The sequence below is a fragment of the Euphorbia lathyris genome, chromosome 2 (assembly GCF_963576675.1).
Source record: "Euphorbia lathyris chromosome 2, ddEupLath1.1, whole genome shotgun sequence".
NCBI lineage: Eukaryota > Viridiplantae > Streptophyta > Magnoliopsida > Malpighiales > Euphorbiaceae > Euphorbia > Euphorbia lathyris.
This window is the reverse complement of record NC_088911.1, coordinates 51,283,387-51,299,024: the sequence shown is the minus strand read 5'-3', so window position 1 is coordinate 51,299,024 and position 15,638 is coordinate 51,283,387. Positions and strand designations below refer to the sequence as shown.

Genomic DNA, 15,638 nt, shown 5'->3' with positions numbered 1-15,638 from the left:
TCTGCTGGTTCACCTTGGACTCCTTTACTTTATTGGTTCCTTCGTAGGTGACCTCCAGCTTCTTCTAGATCTCTTGCACCGACTCACAACCTGAGATTTTATTATATTCTGCAGCATCGAGCGCACAGTGAAGCATGTTTATAGCCAAAGCATGATTTTGTAGCTTCTTGAGATCATCCTCTGTCCATTTGGCCTCAGCTTTAACAACTGTTTGGCCAGCCACAACTTCGACAGGTACAAATGGGCCTTGGACTATGGATAGCCAGGCACTCATATTTGTAGTCTGAATGAAATTTTTCATCCTATTTTTCCAGAAGGTATAGTTAGATCCGAAGAATAGGGGAGGCCGAGTAATGGACAGCCCCTCAGGTAAGATCTGAGTTGTTTGGTTTCTTGGGAGAAACCGAGTGCTGTTTTCGCCCATAGTGGGGATCAGCTCAAGGTGGTTAAACCTTTTACAGTGAGCTTTTAGGCTCTGATACCACTTGTTGGTCCCTTATAATATTACAAGTATAGTTCCAAGGGGGGGTTAGGAACTATTTAAAAAATTTAAATTAGGGCAAACTTCTTTTTCGTGAGAAAAAGGTTTTAACAGCGGCGCTGAGTGAATAGCAAGATATTGGCTTAGTCAACTGGTGACTAGGTCAGTTTCTTTACTTGAGTCAGGAGATAGCACTTAGAGTCTATTCCTGAGCTCAGATATTCAATGCGCACAACTCAGCTTGACCTCTTTACTTGGTCAGTTTTTGTTTAAGCAAGCAATAAATATATAAAGGAGTTTAAGGTTAGAAATATGTTACTCAGTAGATTTATCCAGGTTCGGCCTCCAAGCCTACGTCCTGTCCTCGGAACACGTTCCGAGATTTCGAATTCTCTACTGAACTCTTTAACGGTAGAGCATCAAACCTTTTACAATCTTAGCAACTGAGTATAACAAGAGTACCTTCCTCTATACCTCTACTCAATCCTAATCTCTCGCTGAGTACTATAACCGAGTACTCAACCTCTCCTTTCTAATCTCTAGAAATGATAAGTGTTTGTCCTAAACAACGATTGCTAAGACACCTTAGATGATTGAATAATCACTCTAGACTTTTACACAAAAGATACGAAATTTAGTGTAAGATTGTTTTGCTTTTTCTTGCAGAACTTTGCGTAGAATTTTGGTCAGCGTAATGGCTTGATCAAGTTCTGTGTGTAATGAAGCAACTGAAGGGCTCTATTTATAGAGACGTCTGAGGCATCAGTCATTTCGAATTTTGAAATAACCGTTGGAGGGAAACGGCTTCCTGTCGTTGTCATCCTGTCTTGCTCAGAGCTCTCGGCCAATCAGATTTGAGTATCTTCTGTCCTCGGTCAGCTTTTGGTCAGCTCGACAGAATGTCTCTCCATTTATGGTAAGGTCAACTAGACAGCATTCTGTGTCGTCTGAACTTTACCCAAAGTGAAAACACTTTGTCTGGAAGTTGTTCTTGCTCAGCTGCTGTCTTGTACTCTTTGTCGAATCAACTTAGTAGCTTCCTCCCGAAGTTGTTCCACGAAGGTCTTCTAGATCCTTCTTCCGCTGAGCTGCGTTTTGTACATAACGACAACGTTTTGACATACGCGGGCCGAGTTGCCTTAAACTGTTTGACTTGGGCTTTGACTTCCGTATTGGGCTTTGGGCCTTTTAATCTTTGTGTTTTATAAACAATTTAACTCAACATTGAACAAACACATTAGTAGAATAAATCAAAGCATTTAAACTTAGTGTGTTTAGAATATGTTTTTAATTATACTTAAACAATTTTGTCAAATCAAAATTATGTGAAAAGGTGTGTCAACAAAGATGATAATAAGCCCATAGATAAGAAGGCCATGTACAACCTCATTAGAATGACTAAAGAATCATGTGTCAGTTGTCGCAATCGATGCTCGTATATCAGAGGTAACATATACTAGCTCTCCATTTTGTGCGAGCAATATTAGATAAACCAATGCCTCGGGCATTTAAGTATCATTCCTTCGAGAAATAAAATGGGGCCAGAAACCCAATTATTCGTGTTAAGAACTTTAGGCGGTCGCTAGAAATTAAAAATTTAACAAATGTTCCAAATTGGAAATTTCGAAATCAACCTTAATCAATAAAAATACATTGGCTTGTCGGAATCGATGCTCTTATATCGGAGGTGACATATACTAGCTCTCCACTTTGGGCGAGCGACATTAGATGAACCAATGCCTCAGGAATTCAATTATCATTCCTTCGAGAAATAAAATATGGTCGGAAACCTAATTGTTCATGTGAAGAATTTCAAGAGGTCGCTAGAAACTAGAAATTTAACGAATATTCCAAATTTAAAAATACTAAATCAACCTTAATCAATAAAAATAAATTGGCTTAATGGTTAAATTCAATGGATAAAAGTCAAATATATGGTCGGTATCAGGTAACGGGTACCCGGAGTATTCCCATAACCGTCTTATGCCCGTTACAAGTAACTTTGTGATCCCATATTCATCTCAACCCTTTTATATAAGGTACGAATAATCTTATTAGGATGGGATAGTGTCGGATACCCGCGGGTAGAGTACATGTTGTCATCCGTAATTATAGTGATTAGAAAAATGGGAAAGTGTATCTCAAATATAAAATTTAGAGATGAGATATTAAAATAAGTTCAATATTTTTGGGGTAGCTGATTTAGGTTTCACGCAGACGTTATAATTTAGTCTTAATGTTTGTCAAATAATATAATTAATAATGTCTTAATCTAATAAAAAAAATTAACACATTAAATGACTATGTTGTTAACCCCTCTACACTTAGACTCCACATATTTCAGTTCTAATATCATTTTTATCTTTCAGAAATCGATGCTAGCAATAAGAGAAAACTAATGCATCAATATCTCTCAAAAGATCGATAACCAACCCGTAGAATGGCCTTTTTTAAGAGTGAAGATGACAATAAGTCCATAGATAAGGAGGCCATGTACAACCTCATCAGAATGACTAAAGAATAATATGATAATTGTCCATGCTCATATGTCGGGGGTAACATATACTAGCTCTCCAATTTGTAGGAGCAATATTAGATGAACCAATGTCTCGGGGGTTCAAGTATTGTTCCTTCGAGAAATAAAATGCGGTCGGAAACCCAATTGTTCATGTGAAGAACTTTAGACAGTGTCCAAAAACTATAAATTTAACAAATATTCCAAATTTTAAAATTCTAAATCAACCTTAATCAATAAAAAAAACAGTGGGGAAGCCAGAGGGGTGGGGAGGGTTTGTCGACCCTCTGAAAACCCCAGGGATGGGGTTTTCCATCTTGGCTCTGTCAGGAGCCGCCATGGCTGGAGCCCCTCCAGCCATGGCGTCTAAAGATTCTTCTTCGTTCAAGTGAAATAAATGGAAGGGGCATTTTAGCCCTTTTTATCTGTTATTTTTTTTAAATATGGAATTTTTAAATATGGAAAGCGCAAAAATGCCCTTTCCATCTTTGCCTCTTCTTTCACTTTTTATTTGTTGTGGTTTGAAGTATAGAGAAAAAAGAGACCAAATTGTTATTTTACTCCTAATAGAAAGAAAAAAATTCTAAATTACTTATCAATCATTTTTTATTTTCATTCCACTTCTAACTTTTAACTTTCCAATAAGTATTTTGTTTTTATTGTTTATTTCATTTGTAGATTTAGTTTTATGATTTATAAATTAGGGATTACTAAATTGGGGATTTTTTTGTGTGATTTTTAATTTACAATTTTATTTGGGGATTATTAATATGTTATTTTTTTTATAAATTAATTAATTTAAGGTTTATTTAGAATTTTTAATTTAGAGTATAATTTGGGTATTTCTAGTTTACTTTAATTTAAATTATGATTTATTTATTATGTTGGGGATTTCTAATCCACTTTAATTTCCGTTGTTTGTTAACAAAATGTGTATGTTGTATAATGATGTCTAAAATCGGTCCAACTTTCCAACGTTAGGGGTAAAATTGCTCTTGGCTGCCAACGTTGAGGATAAAATTGCTTCCGGATGTAAATGTTAGGGTATTTTTGCACCATATCCTTTTTTATAAATATGTTGAAGTAGCATTTTTTTTTGCCCACGGTCTAGTCTCTCCAACCTTTAGTTCCTGGCTCCGCCACTGAATAAAAATAAATTGGCTTAGTTGTTAAAGTCAATGGATGAAAATCAACTATATGGCGGGTAGGGTAACGGGTACCCGGGGTATTATTATACCCGTCACAGGTAATTTTTTTAGTACATACTCATATTATACCCTTTTATATAAGGTGTGAGCAATCCTATTAGGATCGGGCAGTGCCGAGTACCCACATACAGAGTACCTGTTGCTATCCCTAATTATAATGATTAGAAAAAGTGGAAAGTATTTCAAATATAAAATTAGATATAAAATATTAAAATAATTTCAATCTTTTTAAGGAGGTCATTAACGTAAACTTTATAATTTCATCTCAACGTTTGTCAAATAATACAATTAATAATGTCTTAATTTAACAAAAATTTACACATCAAATAATTGTGTTGTTAACCCCTCTACACTTAGGTGCCATATTTTTCAATTCTAATATCCTTTTTATCTTCAGAGATCGACAATAGTAATAAGAGAAAAATATTGTACCAAGATCTCCTAAGAGATCGACAACCAACCCACAGAAGTGCCTCTTTTGATAGTGAACATGACAATAACTCCATAGATAAGGAGGTCATGTACAACCTCATCAGAATGACTAAAGAATCATGTGACAGTTGTCGTAATCGATGCTCGTATATCAGAGCTAATATATACTAGCTCTCCACTTTGTGCGAGCAATATCAGATGAACTAATGCCTCTTTCGAGAAATAAAATGGGGTGGAAAACTCAATTGTTCGTGTGAAGAACTTCAGGCGGTCAATTTAATAAATATTCCAAATTCTAAAATTCTAAATCGACCTTAATTCAATAAAAATAAATTGGCTTAGTGGTTAAAGTTAATGGATGAAAGTCAAATATATAACCAAATATTGGATAATGTTCATGTCCTATACCCCGTCACGGATAATTTTTTTGATCTTATACCGTTTTATATAGGGTACGGATAATCTCATTAGGATCGGGTAGTGTCAGATACCCGCGGTTATAGTACCTGTTCTCATCCCTAATTATAGTAATTAGAAAAAGGGAAATGTGTATTTGAAATATGAAATTTAGAGATAAGATATTATAACAATTTCAATCTTTTTGGGGAAGCTAATTTAAGTTACACGTCATCATAATTTTAGTCTTAACGTTTGTCAAATAATATAATTAATAATGTCTTAATATAACAAAAATTGACAATTCAAATAACTTTCTTCTTAATCCCCTCTGCACTTAGACGCCACATATTTTAATTCTAATATCATTTTTATCTTTTAGAATTATATATTGACAAATGTTGTGTCATCCAATATAACAATTTTTATTAATGAATACTTTAATTGTGTCATTTGATAAACGTTCGATTGGAATTATATTATTTTATATGTAAAAACTAAATTAGCTCTTCAAAAACTTTTAAACTATTTTAGTACCATGTTCCTAAAATTTAATTTTCTGCTCAGTCTCCTTTGTCCTCCGATTAGAGAATTCAGCTGCTGATTTAATAGTAAGACAAGCTCTTTCCAATATTAATAATTTCTCTTTACATTCAATGCCTAATTGGCTTAGTTCTATAATTTCTCAAGATTTACTTGCTGTTTCTTAACAAAGTTACTGTTTTCCTTTAATTAATAATAATAATAATAAAGTTTTAATTAATCATACAATATTCCTTCACTACATACAACAAACATATATTTCACATTGCCTTTACCGGACGGCAGCTCTTGCAAAAGATACGCGTTCAATGTGAATTAGTTTACCCAGCATACATAAAATATACATATAACAAAAATATTATATAATTTTAGTATAATAAGAGAGAGAAAAAAGATTACAATATTAAGACCTTGTTATGACAGCCATTAACATGCAGTTAGCTTTTCTCAAAAAAAAAAAAAAAAAAAAAAAACAACAAACAGAACATGCAGCTAGCTAGTATGTGCTTATTTATATGGCTTAATAGGTACCCAACCTCTTAAATTTGTAATTTTTTTCACTTAACCCTCTCAACTCCCTCAACTCTCCAAAAACATCACATACAACCCCTTACACCACTATGTTCGGTCAAAATATTGACCCGTGTAGAAAACGCGCTCGACTGTTGACCACACCAATGTCACGTGTCATTTTTTTTATTAAATTTTTCCATATTCGTACGAGGTGTTGTCGCTGTTTGTCGTCGCAGCCTTATCGAGGTGCTGAGGTTGGCGATAGTGGTCGTCCAGGTGAAATGTATCATGTGGCATTGGTGTGGTCAACAGTCAAGCGCATTTTGTATACGAGTCAATATTTTGACCGAACATAATGGTGTAAGGGGTTATATGTGATGTTTTTGGAGAGTTGAGGGGTTGTCCCCTAAATTGAGAGGACCAAGTGAAAAAAGTTACAAGTTTAGGGGATTGGATGCCTATTAAGCTTGTTTATGTACATAAAAGTTGTAAAATATTAAGTTTTTCCGTAAAACTATATGTAATAATTAATGTAACTCGATGTGAAATTTTTAATTAGTTTGATCCATTTTTATATTTCATTATAGTATTAATTTCGTTGATATATCGAATTAAATTGTCGAATTTTCAACTACAATAATTATAAAATCAATATGTAGCTATTCATAATTCATTAATATGGATAATGGTCCTTATTACTTATTTTGTCTAGAGCCCTTAAATTGTCAGAACCGGTCCTAAGTACGTTAAAGGTATATATGCACTTTCCAAAAATGTTGAACCTTATCCTTAAAAAATAAAAACTAAGGGATGAGGTTAAAAAAATATCTTTGACGTTGGCAACCACGAGCAATTTTGAGTTTAACTTCATAAATAATACAATTATACTCTACGCAGTCATGAATCTCGTTATGTCCATTCCAATTTACGTCATATTATCATTTATCAGTAACATATCAAAGTTACGAGTACAAAATGAATTTTTTTTAAGTTCAAAAAAAAAATAATACAATTATACTCTATGCAGTCATGAATCTCGTTATGTCCATTCCAATTTACGTCATATTATCATTTATCAGTAACATATCAAAGTTACGAGTACAAAATGAATTTTTTTTAAGTTCAAAAAAAATATTTCTCGTATATATACATATGTCTTTGATTTGACGAGATAAAATTTTACAATTCTTTAATTTTCTTTCATGTATACACATATTTTTGATATGTTATTGATGGGTGATAACAGGACGCATATATAAAGTTGAGATAACAAGATTCATGACTCGGCTGTATAGAGTTTTCATTAATAATGGCATAACGAAATTAATAGCTACATAGAAATGATAAATGATAAAAACGTTTAAACATTAGAAGTAAAATTGATCCAACTTGCAAAGGTTAGTAGCTTAATTATACCATTAACGTTTTTATTGCCAGGATTACATGAAGTATATATTTATTTTCTTTTTTACCTTATCCTTAAAATTGACAATATTTTATTTGAAAAGATAAAGGATATGTAGCCGGCTGATATTTAGAAAAGCAATCCCAAAAAAATTTGAAGACTTTTGAGTGCATCTCTTAAAAAACACATCTTCATTTGAAGTTATTTAGAGAAAGCCTATGTCCTTTCTTTGTCTCTTGTCTCTCCCTAAAACCCTCTTTCCCTTTGTCTATCATCACCTTCCATCTCTATATTTTCTCTTCCCAGCTTAGCAATTCTATCTCACAAAGCTATATTATGGAAAGAAACAAGAGTTCAAGTGATGAAGAAACGGATCGATCCAATGAAGATACAGCAGGAACTGGAAGATCATACGAGTGCGTTTTCTGCAAAAGAGGATTCACAACTGCCCAAGCTCTTGGAGGCCATATGAACATTCACAGGAAAGATAGAGCCAAACCAATAAGGCCTATCTCATCCAAATTTGATGAAGATCATTACTATGCAAGTTTAAGAAGTTACCCTGCAATTCAAACCTACCCTTCTTCACAAATTACCTATCAAACTTTTCTCCCAGCTGCTGCTGCTTCTGCTTGGGATTTCAGGCCTCCAATTGGCGAGAGATTTTATGTTCAGAGCCCACAGATTTTGAATCATCATGTGGAGGAGGAGGAGGATGAAGATTGGCGACGGAATCTGAGCTTGCAAATCGGTCCATCTGATGATCAAAAAAGAGAAGATGATGAGTTAGATTTGGAGCTCAGACTTGGTCATGATCCTTGAATTGAATATATAATTTTTGATTAGGTATGTTTTATGGTTCTGAATAATGGAGATCTTTCATTTCTTATATCATTATTGTACAGCTAATAGCCATGGAGGAAAATCTAGAAACTTTATGCTGTTTGTTCCTTTTATACTTGTTTTTTTAATGGGATACAAAGAGGCATATTGAAGCTGCAGTATCTAACCCTAGGGTTAGTTTTAGCTATCACAACTTAAAGTTTCTATTTGTTGTTGTAAGTGTTTTTTCTCCTATTCCTTTTTCAATTTAAGTTGTAATTTTGTTTACATATTTTAAATTTTTTGAATCAATGAATGCTTCATTATGATGTTGAATTGTGTCTTAATTAATACTGATGGCCACCAATTTGGATGTGCTATATCAATGGATCCTTGTATATAGTGTTTATTTTTCCTTAACAAACCCTAGCAAAATTGCCTAATGTCTTCCAGAAATTTTATTAAATCTGATTATGTTGCCCAATTTCTACAGTATTTTAGATTATGTGCCATCTGCACTTTTCGAGACCAATATACGGTTAACAATGGAGCTAAACCTAGCTTCACGTTTCAAATGAATTGAACATGAGGGGAGTGTTAAACTAAATGGCTACTTACATATGTGAGGCAATTCTTAACGTTTGAGGTACATTTTGACATGCAGTTTGAGGGGATGTGTTACATTTTGAAATCACTTAGGTCTTCGTTTACAAATTTGTGCATTATATGCGTGTGTGCTATATTGCACGGAAACTCTTCTTTATTAGCGTTTTCGTGTTTCGTATCCGTTTCCGTTCTTTTTTCGTTTCCATTACGGCTTCCTAACTAATTTATTTTAGAAATAAGATTTCTCGGTATCCGTTTCCATTTCGGTTTCTTTCCCATTTCCGTTTCCATGCAACATAGCTTGTGTGTATATGTATCAAAATTGCATCACAACTTATTGGATTCTTGGAAACGATGAACTATTTCATCATATTTGATTAGGTATAAAAAAAATCTGGAAGAAATTAGCATATAAATTTCAGTTTTATTAATCAATGTACGTGCCCTTTTGTGCAGACGAAAATCTTCTTTGGGAAGTTTGCTTCTTAATCACTTTAATGAATCTTTTTTTTAATGAATTTTTGTTGGCTTAATACGTAATTACATTCCTAAATTTGTCAGGCTTTACCAATTGACATTCTAAATATAAATTTGGAACTATCAGACACTTAAATTTTGTTATATTAAACATGGGACGCCCTTATTTCTCGATTTGGTTGTTTTTAAGGTTGGCATGGGAGAACTTCTACAGTGGACCGGGTGCAATGGACCCAACCAATGAACTGGGACCAATGGACCGGGACCATAGTAGAATTTCCTGGCAGGGTACTATTAAGTCAAACTTTCATCTAAACACATTTCATGTCATATCATCAAATAAATAAAGGTGAGAGAGCCTAAAATTGACAAAGTTAGATATATGATAGGTCGAATCCAAATATAAATTTAGGATACCAAACAGCAATAAATAATAAGTTTAGGTGTGTAATTATGTATTTATATATTTAGCCAATCTTTCTCTATCTTGATTAATGTATTTTCTTTCAGGCTTTTGATAGCACAAACTTAATCACATTCAATATTAAGTTCTTTACATGCTTTCTACTTATTAAGGGTCTCAAGTCACAAATTAAAAATTGGAAGAAATCTACGTAAAATATGTGTAACGAGTCTCGAACCACGACAAGTCTACTCTTCCCGTCATTGATTGAGATCTAAACCATTTAGTTGAACTATGGATACTCACATTAGCGATTATATTAGCAAAAACTACAAACATTAAAGTGGTGTTTGTTTCACTTTTTGGAGCAGTTTTTAGTGTTTTTGAGCATTTCCTATGAAATATGATCGTTTGGTTAGTTTTATAAAATATGAGCTTTTAACCCCTTCTTCTTTTTATGGAAACAATAGTTTTTGGAGTTTTTTATGCAAAATTGTTTGATTTTCACAAAATTATATTTCTTATTTCTACACAACACATCTTTTTTTCATTTACGTTATTTCTATCTCTATAATATTATTGCCGAAAAGATAAGGTTTTTCTTTGTTCAATAAATTATTATTTTTAATTTTTATTTACTTATTAAGTTATTTATTAATTTATGTATTACATTTTTTATTTTTATAATTTATTTGTTAATTAATTTAAAACATGCACATTTTACCAACAACAACAGTTTATCACAATTTTACTAAACACTAATGATTATTCTGCTAATAACAAAATAGCTAACAATAACAATAAATAAATAGCTAACTACAACGAGAAATACCTAACAATTGAACGAAATAGGCTATATATATATATATATATATATATATATATATATATATTCCAGAGAAATAAGTACTCTTAATAAATGTTGAACCTTTTTAATTAACTCAAAATTGAAAATAAAAAAAAGAACATTATTACAAATTTGTGATAACTAAAAATAACAATGATAAAAAAATCTGGAATATTCTTATAAAATTGAAATTTAATTTAACATTTGAACTCCATTAGTCTCAAAAATAAAAATAGATTTTGAGTAAGAGATTAAATTTTTTTGAGTTATATTTAATAATATGAAGTATGGATTGATGAAATGGAATTATATGAAGGAAACATGTTTTATTACCATTTGTTTTGAAACTTATATAAAAAAGTTTATTATTAATTATATTGTTGATACCTACTTCAATGAATGGAATGCACAATTAATTGATTGAAGTAGGTATAAGAATTGTTTGTTTGTTTTCTTTAAACGTGTAAAATAGCTTTCAAATATTTAATTAAGTAAACAACTATTGGCCTCTACTAACAAACTTGCAACCTTTTTTGTTTGCATGCAGTTGGTCTTTTCTTTTGAATGAAAGTTGGGACGCGAAGGAAGGTCATACATCCCAGCAAGTCTGGTACCTCCGACACAACCAACAACCCGAATATTATTAAAAAAAAGGAAAAATTACAGAGGGGGAGGAACAGAACTAAAAAAAGGAAAGAAAACAAAAAAAGTCTACAAGAAACGAATGTGTGCTATATTACATAAATCATCAAACGCAAAAGCCTGACAGAAGTATGGTGCAGAGTTCCACCAGCAGATATCCGTTGCTGATTGACCATGACTCGCTAACCGATCCGCAGCCTGGTTTCCTTCTCTGAAAATGTGTGTGACATGCTAGGTCATTTTAGAGAGAGTGAGTAAGCAGGTTTCCCATTCTCTTCGTATTCTCCACGGCACATCAGTCCGGTTGTTGTTGAGCAGGTGAACCGCATAGGCCGAATCTGATTCAATCCAGATGGACTTCCAATTTCTCTCCCACGCCTCTTTAACAGTAAACGTAATTTCCTTCATTTCAGCTATATGAGGGGGTGAGCAACGGATAGGGAATGCAAAGCAACCGACTACAAAGCCTCTTGAGTTGCGAAAGATCCCCCCTGCACCGGCATTTCCTATGGAACTGGCTGCTCCATCAGTATTTACTTTTATCCATTGCGCTGGTGGAGCCAACCAGCGGACAGTTAGAAAATCCGGATCCGCGGTCAGCTGACCAGAAGTGGCGTCATTCTTACAGCCTTCTCTATTCAGTAACATGAGTCTGTACTTGAGAATTTGGATTGAAGGGAGATTTGCTTCAAAGATAGCACGGTTTCTGACAGACCATATGAACCAAATGCAAGATATAACCGCAAAATTCCATTTTCTTCGTCCGCTTTGGTTGATGCGCATGTTTCTCAACCATAAAATGAAATCTACAGCATTAGAGTGATAACAGTACAGGATACCAAACATATTAAATATCATAAGCCAAAGCTCCTTAGAAACCTTGCAGTTGATGAAAAGATGGATATCGTTTTCTTCGCTGGAATTGCAGAGCTCGCAACGTTGAGCAAGCTGCAATCTGCAAATCTGCAGCAGCGATTGCAGCGGTAGCTTCCCCTGTAGCAATTTCCAACACGTTGTAGCTCTGCTAGGAGGAATGTGCGAGTTCCACAGGAACTTGCTCCAGCAAACTCGAGTCCCTGCACTGCTGTTATCATAAAACAACTTAGCCGTTAGTTGTCCTGATTCCGACGGTTCCCAAATGCACTCATCTGACCCGTGTAACACTTTAATCTGCTGAATTGTATCTTGAACGTTTTCCGGAAGCGCATTCAAGTTTGTCCAGCCCCCATTTTGCCTGTATGAGTGAACAGGCTCATAGAGATTGGATTGAACCTTCGCAGGAATACCCAGTTGATCAGCAATCGTAGGCACACACCACCTGTCGACCCAAAAATTCCGCACAGATCCCTCTCCAATCCACCAAACAAAATCAGATTTAATGTCTTCATAGTTCAGTCTTAAAGAAGACCAGACAGTAGAGTTTGTTAAATACTTTTTAGCCAAGCCAGAAGATTCCAGGAACCGTAACCGAAGAAGATTAATGATAAAACCATTACCTTGAATCAGCTCCCAGTTAAATTTTGCGAGAAGAGCCGAATTAAACAGCTTATATTTTTTGATTCCCAGGCCGCCATTTTCAGCCTTTTGACAGCAAATTTTCCAGGGGACCGTTATTAGTTTTCTACGATCTCTGTCACCTGTCCAAAGGAAATTACACACAGCTCTGTTTACCTTGGCAATAAGCGCAGTAGGCCAGCGGTACAGAAGAAAAGAGTGCACAAGAGCTCCAGTAAGAGCCGATTTTATGAGAGTGAGCCTACCAGCAAAAGAGAGCGTGTGTCCACGCCAAAGACTGAACTTATTGAGGAATCTGTCAAGCAAAGGATTTAAATAGCGGGCTCTAGGAGCCCCTTGAAACAGCGGGACACCCAGGTAGTGAAATGGTAGCGTGGCTTGCCTGATGTTCAAGAATGCAGCAAGGCTGTTTCTACACAAATTTGTAATGAAATTTCCGAATAGAGCCTGTGACTTACTCCAATTGACAGCTTGACCAGAACAGGCTTCATACATATTGAAGATGTCATGGATGCATTTCATGTTTTTTGTCGAAGCACGGGCAAAGATCATCATATCATCAGCATACAGAAGATGAGAGGGAAAAACTAATTGTCCAGTGTACCACATAGGATCTAATCTGCCACCATCAACCATTCTTGAAATCCATCGACTTAGAAAGTCTTCAGCTAACCCAAACAGCGTAGAAGATAGCGGATCTCCCTGCCTGACTCCACAGGAGCATCCAAAGTAACCTCTAATCCCTCCTCCAAGAGCAATAGATATCCTGACCGATCTTAGAATTTCTAAAATCCAGCCTCTAAACTTCAGTGAGAAGCCAAATGATTCTAGAACTGCCAACAGAAAGTTCCAGTCAAGGGTGTGAAAGGCCTTTCTGATATCAATTTTCAGAGCCATGTTACCTCCGAAACACTTCTGTTTCAGAAAATTGACTCCCTCAGAAGCCGCATCAATGCAGTGATGTATGCTTCTTCCGGCTATGAAACCAAATTGGTTGTCAGAAATAATTCGTGATGCAATGGGAGCAAGTCTATCAGAGATAATCTTGGATATAATTTTGTAATTAAAGTTTCCCATCGCCACCGGACGAAAGTGTTGAATCTCATTAGCTCCCTCAACTTTGGGTATTAGCACTATAATGCTTGCATTCATCCCAGGCAACATGTAGCCAGTATCAAAAAAGCTGAAGACCATCTGACAGACATCATGTTTAATAATGTCCCAAAAATGTTGATAAAACATACCTCCAAACCCATCAGGGCCAGGCGAGCTGTCCTTGTTCATATTAAAAACAGCTTTTCGAACTTCTTCACATGAAGGGCGAGAGAGAAGACATTCATTATCCAAATCGGACACACTATGAGGGATTACAGAACTGATGTTTCCATAATTTGCCTGCCTTATGGTACCAGTGAAAAGTGATTCATAGTAATTGACCACGTGCTGATGTAGACACCGAGTCGGAGGACCTGTGACGAAAACCTGTAAACAAGACGGTCGAAGCGGTTGATTCCGGAAGTTTTAAAACAAAAATATATAATAAGAAAAGAAAAGTTAATGTGAGTCGCGGTCGTCAAATGGACGGCTCGCGAGTGCTCAGTGACGTGGTGCGAGCACCTAGCGGCAGCCGACGCGTGTCCGACGACAGTTGGACACACGCCCGGCAGCGCGGGGCGCACGCTCGACGTTCGTTGGGCGCGCAGGCCCGGCAGCACGGAGCGCGCGCTCGACGACCGTGGGGCGCGCGCGCCCGACAGCGCGAGGCGCATGCCCGATGGCCGCTGGGCGAGCGCGCCCGGCAGCCGCTGGGCGAGCGCCCAGCGACGCTGGGCGGACGTCCAACGGTCGTTGGGCGCGCTCGCCCAACGCTGGTTGGGCGCGCGCCCAACTGAAGTTGGGCGTACGCCCAACCGGCTTTGGGCGACGCCCAATTTTCTTCGGGCGTCGCCCAAAGTTTCCGGGGATCCTTTGCCTATATAAGGCACGAATCCCCATGCATTTAGGGAGGAGGGATTTTTGGAGACTTTCTCACTCTAGACATTTTTAAAGAGAGAAAGTGATTTTTTTTGAGAAAAATATTTTTTTTTCTCAAAAAGTCCGAATTTCCCAAAAGTTAAATTTTTACTAAAAAAGACGAAAAACCCGGAAAATCACGATTTGTGGAATCAACCGACTTCGACTGTCAGATACCGAACTTGAGGTATTATCCGAGGACTAGACTTGTTTTATTTTATTTCATTTATTTCTTTTATTTATTTATTTTTATGTTATAGTTTTATTTAGTTAGTTATTTATTTATCACGTTTTATTTAATTTCCCGTATTTATTTATTTTTATCCCGTGTGAGATAAAAATTCGGTTTTGTTTTAAAATAAAAAACCTCATTTTGATATCCCAATATGAACCGTGATCCGATTAAAAGGTAGTTCGGGTATTAAAAAACGTTGTAATTATAAGTTTTAAAAGATATTTCCGAATAACGTTTGAAAATAAAAACGTCGTTTTAGGAAACTCCGTTATAGACTATGATCCATTTTTGGTAGTTCGGAGATCCAAAACGATCGAATTAGACTTAATTTAAAGCTTTTGAACGAATCTGGAAAGTTTTGGACTGCTGCTGTAATTCTCCCTTTTCTGTCTAATAGCAGATTGGCGACGGATTTTCCGTCGGTAATCTGCTGGAAAACGAAAATTCATCTTTTTAGCCCATTTTCTCCACCTTTTGGTATTTGATTCTTATATATATAAGTATGTAATTATATAATATGATTATAAAAATTATTTTTGGGGTCATATAACTATTAATTATCTATTATGTAGTTATTTACTCCAT

General features: G+C 35.4%; 1 protein-coding gene across 1 annotated transcript; it reads left to right on the top strand.

The window, feature by feature from the left end:
* The first annotated feature begins 3,298 nt into the window (after nt 1–3,298).
* Nucleotides 3,299–8,549, top strand: LOC136216969 (transcriptional regulator TAC1-like). Its single transcript, XM_066003518.1, has 2 exons — nt 3,299–3,384; nt 7,703–8,549. The coding sequence occupies exons 1-2, from the start codon at nt 3,299–3,301 to the stop codon at nt 8,313–8,315; spliced, it is 699 nt and encodes a 232-aa protein (XP_065859590.1). The 3' UTR covers nt 8,316–8,549.
* Nucleotides 8,550–15,638: the final 7,089 nt, after the last annotated feature.